Source organism: Protopterus annectens, chromosome 6.part0 (genome assembly GCF_019279795.1).
Source record: "Protopterus annectens isolate FY-2018-M chromosome 6.part0, PAN1.0, whole genome shotgun sequence".
Lineage (NCBI taxonomy): Eukaryota > Metazoa > Chordata > Ceratodontiformes > Protopteridae > Protopterus > Protopterus annectens.
This window is the reverse complement of record NC_056737.1, coordinates 703,011,384-703,033,196: the sequence shown is the minus strand read 5'-3', so window position 1 is coordinate 703,033,196 and position 21,813 is coordinate 703,011,384. Positions and strand designations below refer to the sequence as shown.

General features: G+C 38.0%; 1 protein-coding gene across 1 annotated transcript in view; it reads left to right on the top strand.

Moving 5' to 3' along the window:
- The window catches only part of SYNE2 (spectrin repeat containing nuclear envelope protein 2), a 3,814,665-nt gene extending 3,793,364 nt beyond the window's left edge, over positions 1-21,301 (top strand). Inside the window, exon 136 of the mRNA XM_044073561.1 lies at positions 19,455-21,301. Coding sequence (XP_043929496.1) covers positions 19,455-19,680 — 226 coding nt within the window. The 3' untranslated portion in view covers positions 19,681-21,301. The remainder of the gene's footprint in view (positions 1-19,454) is intronic.
- The last annotated feature ends 512 nt before the right edge of the window (positions 21,302-21,813 follow it).

The window sequence follows — 21,813 nt, the reverse complement described above, 5'->3', positions numbered from 1 at the left end:
CCACAGAATAGGGGTGAAAGAAGTGCAGGGACAGTTGAAAATTTATTTGGACAAGACTAAGTCTGTTCATAACCCAGGCCAACTATTTGTCTCTTTTATGGAGAGAAGGGAAGATGGTTGAAAATTGTCCAAGATGGGAACTGCAGTTTGGTGTAACTGTTAGGGTGTTTGCTTCACAAACACAAGGTACTATGTTTAGTTCTCACTTTTGGAGGGGGATTTGGCTAGGCTTAAAATGACCTACAAGGTCAGCTAACCTCGTACTTACCTATGAACTGGGCCAGGCAATCTCTAAGCAAACCATTGCAAGCTGTATTTCACGTCCATTTCCTTTTGTTACTCGCACCATGGCAAATCCTTGCCCTACTTTTCATGAACTCACTCTACCAGAATGGTGGCCTTCCCTTGTGCCTTCTGCAAAGGGGTAGATTCCAAGACCATCCTGGAAGCTGCTACCTGTGGATACCTTCACTAAACACTATATAATAGATGCTTTTTCAAGATGCAGGGCAGCCTTTTGTAGTTTACTCCTTTCTGGACTCTTGGACAATTCTCACCGTTGTCAACCATCCTCCCTTATGTTCCCTTAAGCTCTTGTCAATCACTAATCTGATTTGAAAATAGCAAAAGTGATTTAGTCGGGACATAGCACAATTGTGTAAGAACCTTCTATACCAGTAGATGTTGTACTGATCACTGTTGCAGTATTGATTCCCACCCTCCCCCTCCCTTTTCTGGTATTTTCTCCTTGCGTCCTTCAGTCCTGCCCTGTCTGATAGACCCTAGGACTAAGGGGGCTCCTGTCATCTCCTACTTTGTCCATCATAGCTGGCTATTTATTTCTCAGATGTCTTAAGGCTGTTGGCTTAAAGATATACTGAGAAGCTGTGGTTATACGTCCATTTATGTACACTTACACTTCAAAGCTTTGGTCATATGTCTGACATATACTTCATGGAAGGTTTAAGCTTTGGTACCTTAGTTGGACATCAACAGTGAAACTCAGCTGTTTGAAATATTGCAATAGTGATCAGTAGGGCATGTATTGTTATGGTAAGTTCTTATACAGCTGCACTTTCTCATTCATGTAATTCTCACTGAAGTTTATTTCCCTAACTGGCTTTGCAGCTGACTTAACAGACCAGGGTTTTATCTGAAAAGGTGACTTGTAGTAAAATATTCCTTCTCAGTTAACAATGAAGCCATTACATTTTACATGCAAGTATAAACAGTAAATTTTAGCTTTAAATAGATTAGGGAATTTGGTTCAGGCAGTGGGAATCCAGTCTGGTGATGTTCCATTTTAATACATTAAATACAGTCTGTGGGATCTAACAACTACTTCTTAAGGGTTCGAGTGCTCAATCTGTCAAGACGATTGCAGTTTCATGCATACAACTTTTACTTCAGTCCTATGAATTTGTATTAATGCTTTGTCAGATCAACAATGTAGAGCAGTCCAGTTGAGGTGAGAGTGTGTGTATAGGGCTTTCTCTCCCTGTTATTTGTTGGTATCTAGGAGAAGTTAAAGAAACACCAGATCGATCAGAAGTGTTAGCAACATAATAAAATTACTTTTAATGGTAAAATTAATAAAATGTAATACTAAAAGCAGTTCTAGTAGTAATTTTGTTTTATGCTACATTTTAACAATTGGTTTTCACTAGTCATTCTGTCATAAAGATTATTGTTGCCTTGACTTGGGGGTTGGCATAGTGGTTAAGGTGTTTACCTTACAGACAGAAGGTACAGGTTCTATTTCTCAAATAGGATAATTTAGAATAGGCTTCAAATGGCCCACAAAGGTAGTTAAGTTTAGTACTAACCAATAAACCTGTGAACCTTCATAAAACACAAGATTTTCACAACATAGGCAGTGAGGGGTCTGGGGAGAGGCGGAGGGGAATCTCCAGCTTGTTGGCCATGCAACAATCAGCAGGACAAGTGGTTTAAACAGCTAATGGATGAATGGCAGTAAGGGGTTAGATCTCAAAGTTAATTTAGCTTAGTGTCCAGCTTTTGTTAATGTATATGCTTGCTGCATATTTTGCTTGGGATGTTATATGAGCTTTGCATATAGAGCGTTCTTCCTATGTACCCTGGTCATTTTCACTTTTGATAAGTTAGAGCTTTGTGGGGAACACTGGAAAATGAGCTACCAAAGTTCACTGTCAACAGTTGGAAGTCAGTCAACATTTTACCCATAATATGCTGACTCCCTGGAAAAGAGAGAGGGAATCCAATGTAGGGGCAATAAACAGGGTACCACAGTGATTCCAGCTCAAAAGATGTTAAAGCACAGGAGGCTAGAATCAGATGCCATTTCAGCAGCAGTCTTATTTTTGGAAAAATGATCAGAGTTTGCTTTCACCACTTGACAGAGACAATAGTTTTGGATGTGGACTTTTCAGTTTTTTGCATCAAAAAGATTTGAAGGGTTAATAGAGATCCATCAGATTTATTATCCACTGGTAAAAATTGGTGAATGAAGCTGCCTGGATGTAGCAGTATCAGTACCCCTGAGGTCTGTGCAGTCACAGTAGTAAAACCTTAAACAGACACAGAATCCCCTTTACTTTGATTTTTGACCACTACTAGTTATTTTTTGGAGAAACTGACTGACTGCTTCTAAAATAAGAAATTGCTGATGCCTGAGATAATACTCAATGCAATTCAGATTTAGAGTGGAATCTAACAGACCTCATATAATACAGTTTGCACATACACAAAAATCTAAACAAACTAGAGAGAGAATTAAGACTTGTTTTTGTAAGTAACATTATCAACATCACTGTTAATAACTGCAGCTTAGCCAGCAGCATCTTTATAAATGTTCACACAGCATACCTACTTAGGGATTCATGGGTAGTTGGCAGACTGTCTCCAAGTATTGAAGAACTATTGATGCACACCATTTTAGAATATGAGGCCCTAGTAATTAATAGTAATTGATGTAATGAAAACTCCAGAAACTACATAAATTTGGATGTTAAGTTTGTAGATCTTCTCTTAGTAGCACTGAGCAAAATGTACACCTTTTGATATGGCTTTGGCAAAATAAATTTCACTTTAAACATTCTGGGTAATTGTAACTGTCCATTAATTGGTTGAGAGCACAGTATGGCAAGTTCTTAAGGATTCGTAGACATTGTCCTGTGCAACAGTGTATGTTGGTTTGTGTTTGAAGTCTCTTGAGCCATAACATAATTGTTGGCTTATAATAATGTCATGTTATTTGTAGTCTAGAAGTTTTGACTCTCCACTCTTCCATTTGTAATGCCATTGTTGTGGAACATGCTAACAAAGCCACAAGCTAGACATCTTAAACTTTCTGTGACTGCAGCAGACTGGACTACACACAATATTACATGTGGTATTTCTGATATTGATGGGGTATCCAATCAGAATCTGCTGATTGGTGTTTTGACATTCTCTCTCCTGTTTTTCATCTTTAATAGAAGCCCCTTCTGGAACATTACATTGTCGTGGTGAAGGAGGTCATATATCTCAGTGAAGCTGTGAGCTGTACCATCTATGGCCACCTTAGATGAGCAGGTCGTGGCAGATAGTTCAGACCAAATATGGTCCTTGCAAAGGTAGTGACAATCCACTCCAGTAGCATTGCCAGAAAAACCCTACCGACAAAAGCAACCAGAAACTTGTCAGTTTGACCCTGAAAGATGAGACCTTTAGGTCTTAATGTGTCCTTCCCACTAGTGGGAATAGCAATGGACAAGTATGACTTGTGCTAGAATTTATAATGCAGATGGATTAAAGCCAAAAGGAAGTCCATCTACTGATGTGCTCAGAGATGAAAGGAAAAGCCAGTGCTGCAAAGAACTGTCAGTCATTGGAACGTGGAATAAGTGCTGCAAAGAACTGTCAGTCATTGAAACTTGGAACATAAGAACTGTGAAGAAAGGTAAAACTAAGTTGGTTAAATATGAGGTGACAAGAATAAACAGTGACATCTTGGGAATTATTTACCTAAAATGGACTGGAATGGGTTATTTTGCATCAAACCGCCATCAGATCCTTGACTCTGGACAGGAAACTTTTGCAGAAGTGGATTAGCCCTCATAGTCAGTAAAGTGGCGTCAAACGCGTTGCTTAGTTACAACCCCCAAAAATTATAGAATGATCTTAATCAGACTATGAGTCAAACCATTCAATATTGCAGTGATACAAGTTTATGATTCAACTACTGACACCAAAGGAGATGCAGTCAACCATTCCTATGAGGATCTTCAGCATATTATGCAAATAATACCAAAAAAGGATACCGCGATCATCACAGGTGATGTGAATAATAACTCTTTGTAGACAAATGACAACTGCAGTAGCAGGCATGTCTGTCTGTGGAATACAAAGTAAGCAGGACATAGACTAGTGTAATTCTGCTAACATAATTCACTGATCATAGCAAAGACTCATTTTCGGTAGTCTGAGACACCTTTGTACATGGATCATGCAAGGTAGTCCGTACCAAAGTCAGTTTGAGTGTATATTTTGCAGTCTATAATGGAAGGGCTCTATAATGTCACCCAAAACAAGATTTGGAACTGACTGTAGCTCAGACCATCAGCTGCTTAATGTTTAGAATTAAATTAAAGAAAACAAGTGTCCAGGCTAGCTAGATATAACATCAGCAGCATTCCAAACACATATGTAGTGTAGATGAAGAACAGATTTATAGAGTCTACCTGAATGATAACACACCCAAAGAAATATGGACAGAAGTTTGTGATATTGTCCAGGAGGGGGTAACAAAAATATTCCAAAATATAATGAAGGCTAAGAGGATAAAATTGCTGTTTGTGGAGGCTTTAGACATGGCCAAGGAAAGGAGAGTAAAAGGCAATGGAGAAAGGAAAATATGTCAAACTGAAGTCTCAGAGAATAGCAAGAAGATCTAAGAAGGCAGAAATATAAAGAGCAGTGCAGAGAAGTGGAAGAACACAGTAGATTGAGAAAGGCCAAAACTCTTTTAAGAAGATTTCTGATATTAGTGCAACAGTAAATGTATGAAGCTGTGCAGTAAAAAGCACTTTTGCAGTGTACAAGAGTATGCCTGGCAATTCTCATGTGACTATGCTGAAGAAAGATATCAGTAGCATAATAAAAATTAACTGCAGCACTTGGATCTCTCACTGATCACTTCCCAGTCACATTATATTATTCTGTGAAGAAATAACGGAGTTCCTTTTTTTAAGTTTGGTGAAACCTTTAGACATTGGGAATGTATTACATGGCCCTCACACTGGAGGGGTTAATAGGAATCTTTTGCTGGGGAAAGAGGAGTGGCCCACTGACTTGTGTCCTGTCTCTCCACAGAAAAGGTTGATGCAGGCATACACTCCATTCCTGTTGGGTGGATGTTCATCGTGTTTCACTGTTTGAGATATATATATATATATATATATATATATGTATGTATATATATATATATATATATATATATATATATATATATATATATATATATATATATATATATATATATATGTATATAAGATGCAGCCAACGCCATTTTCTTCAGTCTTTCTTGCCACGCGGTGCCCAAAGCAAAAGCAGTTTGCAAGTGCCGGTCGGCCGACTCCTGAGATTTTCAAATTTGAATTTCAGATCCGAAGTCTTCAATAAAGCTAAGTACCCCATTGGGGAAACTTGCTCCAGACCGATGGTATCTAAAAAGTGTTTGGACTCAACATTGCCCCAGCCTGGAAACAATAATAACTCTTATTCCCTGCCTTCAACAGGAATTTCGATGGTGGGTACTGGCCTGTCACCACAACAAGGGGCAGCCTTTCACTTTACCCACAGCCAGGCAGACACTAACAACAGATGCATCAGATTATGCCTGGGGGGCACACATGGCAGGAAAATGTATTCAGGGCACGTGGCCCGCAGACCAAATGCATCTTCATATCAATCAAAAAGAGATGCTAGCTGTACAGAATGCCCTGACAGCCTTCAAGGATCTACTACATCCAGGACAACTATTGCTAAAGACGGACAATACTACAGTTATGTGGTACATAAACAAGCAAGAGGATACACATTCCTACCCCCTCTGCAGGCAAGCCATGACTTTGTGGAACACAGCACTGACCTATCAAGTACATCTGCAGGCACAATTCCTACCAGGAAAGAAAAATACTCTGGCAGACGAACTAAGCAGAAACCTCATGGACCCTCATGAGTAGAAACTAGATCTACAGGTCTTCAGCATGATAACAAGGAAATGGGGATGCCCAGACATAGATCTTTTTGCCTCCCCTCACAACTGCCAACTTCAGAGATTCTGCACAAGGACTTATCACTCACAAGCATGGAAAGTGGATGCTCTGTCATTCAGCTGGAAAACCTTAACAGTTTATGCCTTTCCACCACTGCCTCTCCTTCCCAAGGTTCTCCCAAAAGTCAGACGAGAAGCCAAAAATGATTCTGATTGCCCCAGACTGGCCACGCCAGCACTGGTACCCAATCTTAAAGAGCTTGTCTCAAGGCCCAGCCTGGACTTTACCTCAAATTCCTCATCTTCTGACTCAACAAAACAATCAGATCCTGCACAGCCAACTCATAACCTTAAATCTGGCTGCATGGCTAATAATATAGCCACTCAGAACACACCTCTCTCTAAAGCTGTTATGGATGTCATTTTGGAAGCCAGGAGGCCCAGCACCAGGAAATCTTATGCAGAAAAATGGAAGAGATTCTGTGCTTGGAACCAGGCATAAGGACTTGAACCACTTGTTCCAAATATTCCTCAGATTTTACAATACCTAACTGAGATGCTGGACAAAGGCCTATCCTTCTCATCAATTAAGATCCATGCCTCTGCCATTTCAGCTCATTACAATACGGAACCTCCTATTTTCTCACATCCACTGCTAAGACACTACCTTAGAGGGGCAAAAAACATAAGACCCCCAAGGAGAGCACCGATACCTACATGGGACCTCAACTTCGTCTTGGAAAAGCTCACACTGCCTCCTTTTGAGCCAGCCAATACAGCTGATATAAAATTTTTATCATGGAAAACTGCTCTGCTCCTAGCAGTAACTTTAGCAAGAAGAGTCTCAGAGTTACAGGCATTAATGGCAGTGGAACCTTTTATCATTTTTCATCCAGACAGGGTTTCTCTAAGGACAAACCCAACATTTATGCCAAAGGTGGTATCCAGTGTGGCTCTTAACCAAACCATTCATTTGCCAACATTTTATCCAAATCCCCAGAATAAAGGGGAGAGACTTCTGCATTCTTTGGACATACACAGGCAGCTACGCTTCTACTTGGACAAAACAAAAGCTTTCAGAAAAACTGAGCAACTGTTTGTAGCATATGCTGCAGGATCACAAGGAAAGGCTATCTCAAAGCAGACTATTTCAAAATGGATAGGACACTGCATTTGTTTCTGCTATGCACAGCATGGCAAGTCAGTGCCAAAGAATATTAGGCCACATTCTACCAGGGCAGCAGCCACTTCAGCAGCCTTTCTCAGAGGAGTACCAACCACGGAAATTTTGGAGGCTGCAACTTGGAGTTCAGTGCACACCTTTACCAAGCATTATCACTTGCCTCTTTACTCTAATTCCAGAGCAGGCTTTACCACTGCAGTTCTGTAGGGCCTCATAGCCACTCCTAATCCTATTTAGACCCAGCCGCCCTACCTCAGCTTTGGGATTCAACCCAAGTGTAATGACTGCAACAGTGAAACACGATGAACATAATACAGTTGTGTACCTACCATAAATGTAGATGTTCGAGTGTATTCACTGTTGCAGTCCAGGTTACCCACCCTCCATCCCCCTTTCTTTGCTGGGACTTATCTATACCTCTCTATCCTATACAACCTATGTGGTGAATTTGCTTGTAGATGAAGGTATTGTTTTATTTTACTGTATGTTTTTATAAGCAATATGTATTGCCTACCTTCTTGGGGGCACCTGACATCTGGGGCAAGAAAAACTGAAGAAAAGGGCATCGGCTGCATCTTATATACCCCTGGCACACTGATGTCAAGGAAGAGGTGACAGCAACCGACGCCGGACCAAGACTTTGGAATTCAGGCCGACTGCGGGTAGCCTGCCAGCAAGATAACCCAAGTGTAATGACTGCAACAGTGAATACACTTGAACATCTACATTTATGGTAGGTACACAACTGTACTTTCTTGCCCTTGGTAGAATATGTTGAAAGACATCATTAAGGTTGCTTCAGATACCCCAGATAAAGTAGCCCTAGTCCCCTGTAAATCAGACAATATTTTACACCCAGCCAGGTATTGGGTAGTCTGGTCAGAGAACTCCAAACCAGGCCCCATTGTTTCAGCTACAGCCCTTAAGAGAGCTCTGATACCTCAAAGTCCAGTTGTCTAATGGCTGGACAGGGAATCCAGGGTAATTGACAGATTTGGGAATTGAGTATTTGCAACTTCTACTGGCACTGAGGATGTTGAGCTATCCAGCTCACATGTTCTATTTCCAGGGGGGGGGGGGCGGTCACTGATGAAGTAGTCCATATGACAGAGGAGTTGTCAGATGAACCACAGAGAGGAAGCTTGGACCCCAGTCCACTACCTACAAATACTTGATAAACTACATGGTTCATGTATTTTATAGCACAGAAAATAGTTCAGCCAGAGCCAATGGTATCACCCATTAGAGTGCACCAACATACTTGGGTCAGACTAATTTTGTGGAGTAAACTAAGGTGGTTTCATAGACTCCCCATTTTCAGGACAATTGGTTTTAGGTGGTGATGCTAGCAGGCACCTTGAAAGACATGGAGGAAAAAGGAAAAATTCTCTCTTCTGTAGGCTTTATGTTTTAGTATGTTCAGTGGTTCCTCAATAGGAAACAGAAGAGCCAGTGTCAAAGGTGATTTCAATTGGGTTCACAATATTGTCTTCAAGAAGTGAAGGAAGGGTCAAGTATGAAGGGAGCTTCTAAAATAATCATTCCAGAGGAAGAGGTTTTCATCTCTGTCCAGGAGGTCATAGCCCATGAAGCAGAAAGCAATACTCCTGAAGCATTTCTCGACTGCTCCCCTCTGGAGGCAGTCAGGAAGGGTCTATATTAGAACATCGAAGTTTCAAAACTTCAAATGTTCTAATATTGAACCCTATTAAGTGAAAGCTGAAAATATCGAACATACAGAACAGCAAATTAATTTTTTCCTAGGGAAAAAACCCGCTGTTCCAAAACACATACACACAACACAAGCACACCAAACAAACAGCAATCCACACACATACACCTAAAATCTTACACCTAACCCTACATTAAACTATACACACACCACTAACTATCCACTTACCTTAACCCAAACCCTAAGGTCTGTCACTTTTTCACACTTACCTCACCTGCGCCCTAATGTTAACTCACCTACCACTTTCTAACCCTCAAGTCCACACAATCGCACACTTACCTGACCCACGCCCTAATCCTAACTCACCTAACCTGCCCTAACCCTCACGTCCACACAATCGCACACATACCTAACCCGCGCCCTAACTCATGTATGTAACCCGCCCTAACGTCCACACAATCGCACACATACCTAATCCGCACCCTAACTAACCTAACCCACACTCAATCGCACACTTACCTGAACCTGACCCGTGACTTTCTACCACAGCATTGAAAATACCGAAGCAACAGAAATGGACAACCGAATTCTTTCCCTTGGAAAAAAAATTGGTTTTCTGTTGCTTTGATATTTTCAGCTTTCGCTGAATAGAGTTCGATATTAGAACATTCAAAGTTTTGAAACTTCGATGTTCTAATATAGACCTGTCAGGAGATGGTTGTCCTTTCACTTCTACTTCCAGTGGCCCAAAATCACTTGAGACAGGTAGGTGGGTAAGGGGGATACTATCTACAAGTTACAGAATCCTCTTCAGAAGCTGGTCCTCTGTGCCAAACACTGCAAAAGAAAGCTGGCAATGCAAGAGGTGAGAAGCTTCTTACAAAAAGGGAAGTGGTCCCACTAAATGAGAGAAGTGAAGAATTCTACTGCAGACTCTCTTTGGCTTCAGAAAACACAAAGGACCTCTGGGCTTCAGCACTGTAAGCTACGGCATAGTTAGAAAAAAAGCCATTTAGAACGGTCTCAGTCAAACCCAAGTTCTTTGTCTTTCACAAGGAGCGCAATGTGCTCTTTGAATTTCAAGGATCCCTTTTTGCACATAAAGATTATAGAGGAGTTCGGATAGTACTTATACTTCTAAACAGGAAGCAATCATTACCAATTCATGAGCCTTCCTTTCTGTCTCACCATAGCCCCCCCATGTGTTCATGAATTTGTGATGATAGTAATACCCCACCAGAGTTTGCTAGAGATGAAGAATCTTCCCACACCTAAATGATGGGTTCCTTCCTGACAGGATCAGCAGGAAATCCACAGTTTTCACAGTTTGTAATCAGACTGTTCAACAACCTGGTCATCAGGGTCAGCTTTTCCTAAATCATAGCTACAGCCTACGCAGTGCATCTGTTTTTTGTTTCCACTATGGACACCAACCTGGTCATCAGGGTCAGCTTTTCCTAAATCATATCTACAGCCTGCTCAGTGCATCAGTTTTTTCTTTCCACTATGGACACCAAGGCAAGCAGCACTTCTCTTTCAGAGGCGACAGTTAATGGAGTTCCATGTGTCCCAACTCATTATCTTCAGTTTCAAGAGGTTCTCATGATTTTAGGAAGTGTGGCTGCAGCCATCCATGTTGTTCTTCATGCATATTTACATAACAGATCTTTGCAAGAGGCCCCCAATTTCCATTGGCATTGACACAAACCACACATCCCTCAGCTCATTTCCTTTGTGGGTTTATGCAAGAATTGCCTAGAGGAGAACCCACTGCAGGTATCCACTCCACCTGTGGCAGCAGCAACAGATGCATCTGTCCTAGGTTGGGTGGAATTTCAAGGACAAGATGACTCAAGACTTGTGATCCTGTAAGGAATTTGTTACACATCAGTTTGTTGGCATTATGAGCAGTACCGCTCACCTTGCAGGCCTTCCAAAGCCACTTGCTATCATGCTCAGCAGTCCAGCAGTACATCAACAAACAAGGAGTAACAACAGTTTCCCTCCATGTAGGGGAAGTGGAGTGAGCCACTGCACACGTTTTCATTGTGGTATACCTCACAAGGAGGACAAAATAAAGCTTTAGTACACAGCTAAAACCCAAAAAATAAGCTCACGTAATGCAAAGCTGTGCTGGGGCCAAACAAAACTGCCAAACAGGCACCAGATCACCCAGAAGTCAGAATAAAATAATGTAATAAATGTAGTAAGAATTTAAAAACTTAATGACTTTATTGAAACAACCGGTTAAACGCTTTCATCTGTCTACACTGCAAACTTCTTCAGAACTGTTAACAACTTTCAAGTAAACATTTTAATACCCAATTTAATAAACCATGTGACTAGTGTGTTCATTATTAAAGAAACATTCAGATTTTCCAGAAACCAGGAATAAAAATCATTTAACTTGAAATTTAAACAATCATTTAACTTGAAATCTAAAAAAAATGTGCTAATAAAAGACAGATGAGTATACAGTTAAGAAAACTGGTCTAGCATGAAATCACTTTAAAAATCGTTTAAGTAAACAAAACCTCAATATAAGTAAATGTAAGTGTGCTACAGTGTTAACGCTCTGTATTTTAGCCAAGTGACTGTGTAAATCTTATCAGTCAGTCTGGGAATATCGGAAACATTCAATCTCAACTGTTAAAATAATTCTTTAATTTCTAACCAATTCCCCCAGTCATAGGTTCATAGGTATGTACTAGGCTATTGGCCCTAGGACCTATATAAGCCTAGCCAAAAAGGTACCCTGGCTTTCACCACCCCTTTCATTGGGGGGACCACTTCCAAAATACCAGATTGGAAGTTTTTATACAGAGCACAAATCTGAGTATGTTTAAAAAGTGACATTTGTCTGTTCATTATGGAAATGTAATTATGCTCATAAATGTACTTGCATACGGCTGTTTCAGTTTTTCCAGTATAGAAATATTTTCACCCTGTAAATATAGCGACATAGACAATACCTTTAGTATAACAGTTTCCTCTCATTAGAGGTATTTTTGGTCAGCTAGAACAGCAGCAACATCAGCTAGTATATAGGATATTGTTTGCATGAACCACAAGAGCAGGTACCCACTGCAAGCATTTGTATCTGTAGATTTTCTTGGCATTTCAAAAATACTTTTAAGTTTTTGCACATCTTGTATGTAAAAACAGTTTTTTTCTCCCACAACCTTATAAAGGTCCAATTTATTTTAAATAGGTTCCAGTTGTTAGTTATTTTCTTGATCTCCTTCCAAAGTGGGTTATACTTAATAACAAAAGTCATTGAACTGTTTGTGAATTAAAAAAGGTGTATTTTGTCCAACTTCTGAACTTGAGTGGATGAAATGTCACACCCCAGCTTTAAATGATGTCATACTTGATAGTGTAAGGCCCGTGGGTAACTCCGTTCTAGGAACATCCCAATAATGTTGTCCACTTCAGCAATAAAAAGTTGTAAATGTGAACACATTCTAGCTGCTTGGACTAACTGGCCCTTTACGACACTCTTTTTAACCGACAGTGGGTGACAGCTGGTAAAATGTAAATGTGGTCAAGAAGGTTTCCTTCCTAAAAATCATTGAGTCAAATTTCCTAAGGTTAATATTTTTTGTAAAAGTGACATCTCAATAATTAGCTTTGTTATGTTGAGTTTGAAAGGTTAACTTTAAAAACTCTGTAGTCTTATTCTAATGGTCTATAAAAAAACGAGATATCATTCTCACTTCCTCTACACAGGAAGAATAAGTTATCCAGGTATCTTACATATAGGTTCCATTTGTTAACATAAATGGAGCTTAAAATAAATTTCCTTTCCCATGCATACATAACTAAGTTGGAGTAAATCAGTGTGCAAGTTGAGCCCATTGCTACTCCTTGTATTTGTTTATAATATTCACCTTTGAAAAATATACAGTTATTATATAAAATTAATTCCATACTTTCCATTAAGAACTTAATGAATTTGTAATCATAATTAGTTCTAATAAAGCAGTAGGGAATAATTCTAAGCCTGCTTGGTGAGGAATACTGGTAAATAAATCTATGACATCCACTGTAGGAAAAAGTAGTATTTTTAGTATTTTGTGTATAAAGGTGTTTAATTTTACACAAGAAATCCCAAGAGTCCCTCAAGAGGTGGATAGTGGAACTAAAAATGTTTTTGAGAGTTCTGTCCACAAAAAACACTAGGGAGTAAGTCTTGGATCCAGCAGAAGAAACAGTGAGTCTAAATGGAGGTTCATTGGGATACTTTTGAACTTTTGGAATCCCAAATGCTGCAGGAGTAAGAGGCTTCTTAAGTGAAAGAAAATAAAATAATTGTTTTGTAATAATACCTTGTGATAAATAATCATCCAAAAACAAGTACAATTTTCTGTAGCCAGCAAAAATTTTGTTAGAAGAGAGAGTCATATAATTAGAGGTAGCCTGTAAAATATTAAAAATTCTGCTAACATGATCTATATGGTCCATCAGAACAATCCCACCTCCTTTATCAGGTTTCAGAACTCGAATAAGGTTGTCTTTGTTTCTGAACATTTTTAAAATATTGACTTCTTTACTGTTAAAGTTTGGATTACATTTAAAAGATGAATTTATACTTCTTAGTCTGTAAAAATCCCTTATGCAACATCTCCCAAATGTCACTATAGTGTTTTTGAGAGGGTAATTGAAAATACTTGTCTTTTTGAGACTATTAATTTTAGCGTGCCCTCAACCCTGTTTAGTCAATAGTGAAGTTAGAAAATTCAATCTTTGAGTAAAAAGTTTTAGTTCTAAAATGAGGTCTGTAATGTCCAAGTTAGAGAATATAAGCAGTCCAACAATCCAACCACCACATGAAGGGATGCAAAAAATAAAGTTTAATGAGGTAAGCTCTTCCACTGCAACTGTAGCTTCATCAAACCACTGATAAAAAGTGCCAAAAAACTATTTAAACTATCAAACAGTGATGTCAGAAAGCATTAACAAATCAGCATTCACATAAAACAACACACCCTCTTAAACATACATTACTATAAAATTAGGTAGTAAAACTTAAAACCTTGTCAAGCCTATATATTATTGATTATATATTTTTTATCTAAATGTTTTTATATTTTTGTGAGTTGAACGGTTTTAAGTTTTACTACTGAATTTTATAGTAATGTATGTTTAAGAGAGTGTGTTGTTTTATGTGAATGCTGATTTGTTAATGCCTTCTGACATCACTGTTTGATTGTTTAAATAGTTTTTTGGCACTTTTTATCAGTGGTCTGATGAAGCTACAGTTATAGTGAAAGCGCTTACCTCAATAAACTTTATTTTTTGCATCCCTTCGTGTGGTGGTTGGATTGTTGGACTGCTTATATTCTCTACATTGGATTTTACATTTTCAACCTTTACCTGTGAGATCTGATTTTTACAATATCCAAGTTAGTAGAAATTACAACGTTAAATCCTTTGTTAAAAAGTGAACAGTGATCAGTGGTAATATCTGAATTAAGTTAAAAATTGTGAAACCTTTAAAAGAATAAACTTTTTGATAAATTTTTGTTATATCAGTGTGTCTGTTAATCGAACAGTCATTTTATTATTTATTTGAAGTTTGTTTGCCAGGATGGTCCATTGGGCCAAAGGAGCCCGTTTTCAATGGAGTCCTGGGGAGAAAAGCTCCATAGATACAGTATATAAAATAACAGATTATTAAAGTACAAGAAGAGTACATGAAGCAAAAGTATATGTTAATACAATTTAGAAGATAAAAAAAAACAGAATTTATATCACAATAAGTTAGTTTACAAATATATAGTCCCTGTCATTGCTAACATAGATGTTAAGTCTAAACAGTAATAAGTGGGTATTTACATTATTTAAGTCATTATAATTTAAACACCTTTATTTGTATCCCCTTCCTCTCCACTTTTGTCTCCCCCTCACTTAGTACACCTTTTCTTGGGGGGGGGGTGATGTTCTTGAAAAAAGTCATTGTAATGTGAGTTTTTGTCCTTAGGTCTTGCTCCAAGTCATTCTGACCTTTGAGGTAAAGCGGGGGGGTTCGTCTAAATCAGTTAAGTGTTGTCCTGTTCGAGGATCATTAGTCTAGTTGTTATTTTGAGAATAAGTGGGTGCAGTGTAAATCCTAGCATCTGAGTTTCCCTGAGGTAAATTATATAACTGGTTCCTAAACTGTGTTGACATATTGTTGGATGTAGAGTAAGCCCTTCTGTTTTTATAATCATTGTAGTCTCTTAATAGTTTTCTCTGGGTCTATATTAAAATCTCGAAGTCTGACAATATCGAATTCGATATTGTCGACACGAGAATACCGAAAGCGCACTACATCGATTGTTTAAACAGAAAATCTCTGTAGGGGGAGATTTCCATTTACTACAGTGTAGTGCATTCTTGGAGTTGGTATATTTAAGTAGGGGGAGTGTGGGGGGGTGCAGGGGGACTTTCCCCCCTGACTACACACTATTTAGTTTTTTTTTTTAAATTTAGTATTTTTTTTTTTTTGGTTTCGATGGTTTAAGACTTCAATCACTAAAGTTCAATCTTTAGTGATTCGAAGTTTTAAACCTTTGAGATTATAATATAGACCCATTTTCTCTTTTCTAGTTAACATTTGAATTGCAAACTTCATCATGTTTAAAAATCCTATCATACTTAAACTTGTTGAATTCAATAAGCAAATCACTGACAATTATTTCAAACTATAATTTCATCATATTAAATATTTATCTGAGAAATGTTCTTGTTGATAATAAAATTCATTAATTGAAACCCATGTCTGTCAAACATATTGACCAGTTCACTGTACTTTGAACTGTTTAAACTAAGTCCGTTCAAAAACATAAATAGTCTTAAACCTTTTGGTACTCTCTTTTTATCCAAACTCTGAGAGAGAAACACATTGTCTAATTGTAAGGTCCGTACCTTTAAAAGTTATTTTCTCTAGTTCATACATGAGGGAAGCTAAGGAACGTTACACCATCATAGAGGTATCTGAACTGTATTTGCTAAAGGAAACATTTTTTTTTATAAACCAGTTGTTAAAGTTCCAGTGAAAGTTAGGTTGATTCCCAACTACCTCCACTCTCAAATGTGGAGCTATTAATTCTGCCTTGGTAAGTGTAGGTGAATTGCTTCCAGTGTTGACCTGAGCACATCTGAAATGTTATGTCGTAATTTGGACTGTCTCATTCTACTGCTATGTGGGAGGAAAGAATTTGATGTTAGAGACTCTAAAGTGTTAGTTAATACTGTATATTGTTGGGAGATCAAAGTCATTAAATGTGTAAGAGCTCCTTGACTGTTGATTTCTTTTGACGCTTGATCCAGCATTGATTTAGAAGGTGGTGTGCCTGGAAAAAAGCAGATGGAAGAATCTGTAGCTGGAGTAGGACTGGCCAAGTGCGCTGCCAAATTTTCAATCCAAAAACTTATTAAACTCCAAAAGAAAACATGTGACCGTGCAACTAAGACAACTAAAACCCAAGAAATAAGCTGATGTACTGCAAAGCCATGTTGGATCCAAACAACACTGCTAAACAGGCATCAAATCACCCAGTAGTCAGAATATAATATAATATAATAAACATAGTAAGAACTTAAAAACTTAAATGACTTTATTGAAACAACAAATGGTTAAGTGCTTTCATCCGTCTACACTTCAGACTTCTTCAGAACTGCTAACAGCTTTCAAATAAACATTTAAATACCTAATTTAGTAAACCACATGACTAGTGTGTTCATGCTTAATGAAACATGCAGATTATCCAGAAACCAGGAATAAAAATATTTTAACTTGAAATCCAAACAGTCGTGTAACTTGAAATCTAAAAAATTGTGGTAATAAATGTATACTACTCATTTGTCTGTTAATAAAACTGGTTTAACATGAAATCATTTAAAAAATCAATTAAAAAATCACATAAGTAAATTATACCTCAATATAAATAAATATAAGTGTACTATAGTGTAAGTGCTTGTATTTTAGCCAAGGGACTATGGAAATGTAATAATTTAGTCCTGGAATATTGGAAGCATTCAGTCTTAACTGCCAACATAATTCTTTAATTTCTAACCAATTCTCCCAGTCACCACCGCTTTAGTAGACAGGTTAAGTTGAAACCTGCTCTTACCTTACAAATGGTTACTGGAGGTGGTGCTAACCAGGGTTTATATCGGAACATCGAAAGACATTAATTTTGAACCACACAACATCGAACACAGAACATCGAATGCCAATAACCCTGAAAGCTCAGAATTTCAAAAACAGAAAGTATGAACAGCAACACTTGGCCTTCCTCTCACCCATGCAACCTGAATCCTAACCGTAACACGCCAAACACCATGCCTCTTTAACTGTCAAAACACAACCCAGCCACCTAATGCAAGTACCCTACAAACATACATTGAGTACTCTACTCCACTCAACAGAAAGTAAATATTAAAAATGAAACCAGCATAGTAGCACACAACAATTACTACTCTACATACACACTTATCTACAAAACAAAATATTTACAGAATTTACTACTCAAATACACAAAAAAGCTACTATTTCTCATGTGGGGGGGGGGGCTGTGCCCCCCACACTCCCCCTACTTAAATATACCAACTTTGAGATCGCAGCACAGTGGAGGTAATACATTTACATGTAACATTTCATTGTTATGTGTTTTGTTTACCCTGCTTTTGAACAGTGGTTCGTATTAGACGTTCTTCACATTTCACATTCCCCAGTGACGTCAGGGTGTGTAACTTTGCAAGGGCCAACTATGGGAATCTAGGGGTTCCGTTTTCGGAATTTTGAGCTTTCTGTATTTTTTGCATTCGAGGTTAGGTGTTCAATGTTGTGCGATTGAGATTATGGGTGTTCAATGTTCTGATATACACCCTGCTAACCATTAACAGATGTCTGTGCCTCACAATCAAGTGCAGAATATCACCAGTTCTTCTTCTTCATCCCAATGAAAGCAAACATGATCAAAAGATGCACTGGTAGAGATATGACCCTAGGGTCTTGTCACTCTTTGTAATAATTCAAAAGCTAAAATACTAATGTCCAGACTGATCATAATAGTAGTACCCATATAGTCCAGGCAGGTGAAGTACCCTCTGATGACCCTACAAAATCTGGAGGAGACTCAAAGATTTCTAACTTCAAGGGGTGGAAAATATAGAAAGGTAAGTAAAACCACTACCAAATGGGCCAACCATAAAGGATGACTCCTCCGGTCAGCACCTTGAATAAGGATCTGCAATACCTGGTTCTGTTTGAGCAAGATTTCAGTACTACCATGAAGAGGCATTTTAAGGCCAGTTCGGATTTTCATACTGGGCACCACACAACCTCCATAGCAGCTCTGTGAGTGAACATTCCGAAAAGCACCTTCCATTTAAGGCCACTAGTTAAGTGCCCAGTGCCACACTGGGACATTCACTTCATTCTAGCAATACTCACCAGATTGCAATTTGAACCATCAGTGAAAGCAGACTTCAAGTACCTGTCCAAAACAATATTCATGATAGGTATTATCTTGGCCAGAAGAGTTTTGAAGCTAAAGGTTCCATTGGCCAAACCACAGTATCCAAAATTTTGTAAAGATAAGATGGTACTCAGGACCAGCCCATTCTTCATGCCCAAAGACCCAACCAAGTTAGTCCGTAAACCCTCCCAGCCTTCTTCTGAAACTATCTTAACAAGGGAGAGTACCTTTTTAACTGCATGCAGAACCTCAGGCTCTTAATATTTTAAATCAGTAGGATGCAAGAGTTCATAAAGAGCAATCCAGATGTTAATTTCCTTAATCCCACAAAGAAAAGATGTACAGAACTCCAAAGTTACCCTATCTAGATGGTTCTTGGACTGTATCATAGTCTGCTAACCCAGAGTGGTACAGTCTGTCCCAACACCAACAGCTCTCTCTGTTGAATTAGTAAGGACATTTGCAATCTTCTGAAAGCAATGGGTGTTATCAAAAATGGACATTTTTTTTCTCAGTTCTAGCATTGTTATCTTTATAACTTTTATTTGGTTGGATTATGGGTAATAGTTGGCAGGTACAGAGAGAAAAAAGATACAGAAAACATTAGGTACATGACTTAAAAAGAAGGGATGCAGTAGATTTTTACTTCTAATTAACTGCAGGAAAATATCACAGGATAATTTTAGCCTTGTATTAGATAGTCAAAACAGCATTCATTCATGTTTATGGAGAGTTTTTAGAATAACAAGCTTGCTCAAAACAATGCTGTACCACTCCTGTCAGAATTTTTTGTAACATCTGTATTGTGGAATTAATTTAGAATTGGTCAAAGGTGCAAAATCATTTTCTGAAACAGTAGTAGTATTGCTGATGTTTGTTTCTTCCTTTTTGTAGAATGCAGATGCAGGCTGATACCAGTCAAGAAGTTTCTAGACCTTGTTCCTTCTTTTATCGAGTAATCCGAGCAGCATTACCACTGCAGCTGTTACTGCTCTTGCTTGTCCTTCTTGCTTGCTTGATCCCAGTCACAGAAGATGACTACAGCTGTACTCACATGAACAATTTTGCTAGGTCATTCTACCTGATGCTGAAGTATACGAATGGACCTCCCCCAACGTAACTTGTCAGCTTATGTCAGCTGTACGTTGGTGCAGTTAAGTTCCAGAGCAAAACCATACAAATATCTCAAGCTCAGTGACTTGCTGTTTTCTGTGCATCCTTAGCACACACACAGACTTGTACAGTATTCTTTTCATAAGAACAGATTGTTTAATACTTTTTATAGGGTCAAATGTTAATAAGTATTTGTTTTCTACTGAAAGGCACTGTTAAACTATTTTTTTTTACTTTCAGTACTACCTTGATTGCATTTGTTCAATGGTAGTAGTGTAACATTTGTAGAGAGTTATATTTCTTTATACAGTTCCCTAGAAATAGCCTATCATCAGGTATTCAGAATGTATAGCCGTCTTTTTCAAGCAAAATCACTATGTGTGATGTTCAAAAGCCATATTTGTGTACAAATATATACCACTGCATTGCTTTATTGATAAGTTCATTTAACCTGAAAGTGATTCTTTATTGTTTGATGTGGAACATGCACATATTTTACTCTACAGATTATTTTATTATTGAATATTGTTTTTCTGCAAAATGTATTTATCAGTGTTACTCAAATCCTGACAGAAAAAATATTTAGAAAACAAAACATTTCACACATAACAAGTTTTTTTTTTTCAGTGACAAAGTTGAAAAATGTCAGACATGACATTTTTCAAAGATTACATCCTGGATGATATGGCTGTACTTCATTATGGAGTATCCTTCTTGTATGAAAAAGTACTATAAATTGAGCTGCACTATAATATCAGTCTGTATAATGATTATTTTAATGGCTTTTAGAATACTGCAGCCAGCACTCCACACCTACTAGCAGCATTTAATTTGTCCTTTATGGTTGACAAATGCAGTTTAAAGAACAAAAAGGAGTGTGGTGAGCTGTGCCACCAAGAAATTATTTTTAAAGTAATGTGTACAGAATATTTGCTATGTAACAGAAAAGATGAAGAACACTAGTTGTATTTATTGTTTATTTCCCAAGCTAGCTTCAGTTTAGTGTAATTTAATAATATCTAGATTTTCCCCTTTTTCCACCTGGTGTGACTGAAGTTGTGGGAATTAAGTGGCTTTCACTGAGACAAATAAATGCGTCTCGTGGTGAGTTGAACCAGAAGCTTCCTGGTTTATAAGCCATCGCTTAAGTCTTGGGCACAGCATTGTGCTTCAGCAGCATGATGCTATAATAGGCCTGGTTAAACCTCTACAGAAACAAGCATACCAATCTAATCTTGTTTATAGAAAAGGGAATGTGGGTATTGCATGGACTTCAGACTCCATTCTTTGCAACCATGTTAAGTCTGTAATAGAATTTTTTCACTAACTGTGTTAAAATATTTAAAAAGTATGTAATAATTTTTATTCAAAATGTTTTTGACTTATTGAATGTTGCATAGAATGCCAAAAGAAGCTATGTTTTAGAATCATAGGGGTTATTTTTGACCTATGAGGTACGGGTTTTGCTTTTTTTGGGAAGGGGAAGCACATAAAAAATGTCATAGATTTTAGTTGAGGTGTACAGTTATAATTGTATTTTAAAAGAGCAATCTATTTATGGGATGTATAATGCAATTATGTTTTTACTTGTTAATAAAATACTGCCACTGTTTTTGCTATGACTGTTACTGAAGTGTCTGCAGTGTAATTTTTTCACAGACTCTCAACTTCTTTTCATGCATACAGCCTTACTCTAACAAGTCTTAACTCTAAGTTAAGAATTAACAAGCCTTACTCTAACAACTGCATTGGACAGGTACAAGTATTGTAGCAAGTTTGGTATTGCAGGTACTTTGGTCAGTTTTGTACATTTATTTTAAGCGTCAGGTCTTAAGGGCATTCCAGGCATATAGTGATAAATTCCGGGTATGTAGTAATACATTCTGATCTGAGGAAGTCCTGCCTAAATTGTAAAGTATCCCATAATTTTGTATGTTTCTAAATGTGTGGAGTCTATTATTAAGTATGGGACTTAAGGATAAATTAGTACTTTTAATGAGAACAAATGGACCTCTTTCTTCCGTTTTAGTTCTCGGAAGAGTGACAGTCACCATTTTTTAAGCAATGCTGTGGACTGCAGTTAGACACACAATTTACCCCCCCCCCCATTTCCCTACCTGTTGTACCCCTTGCCCCACCA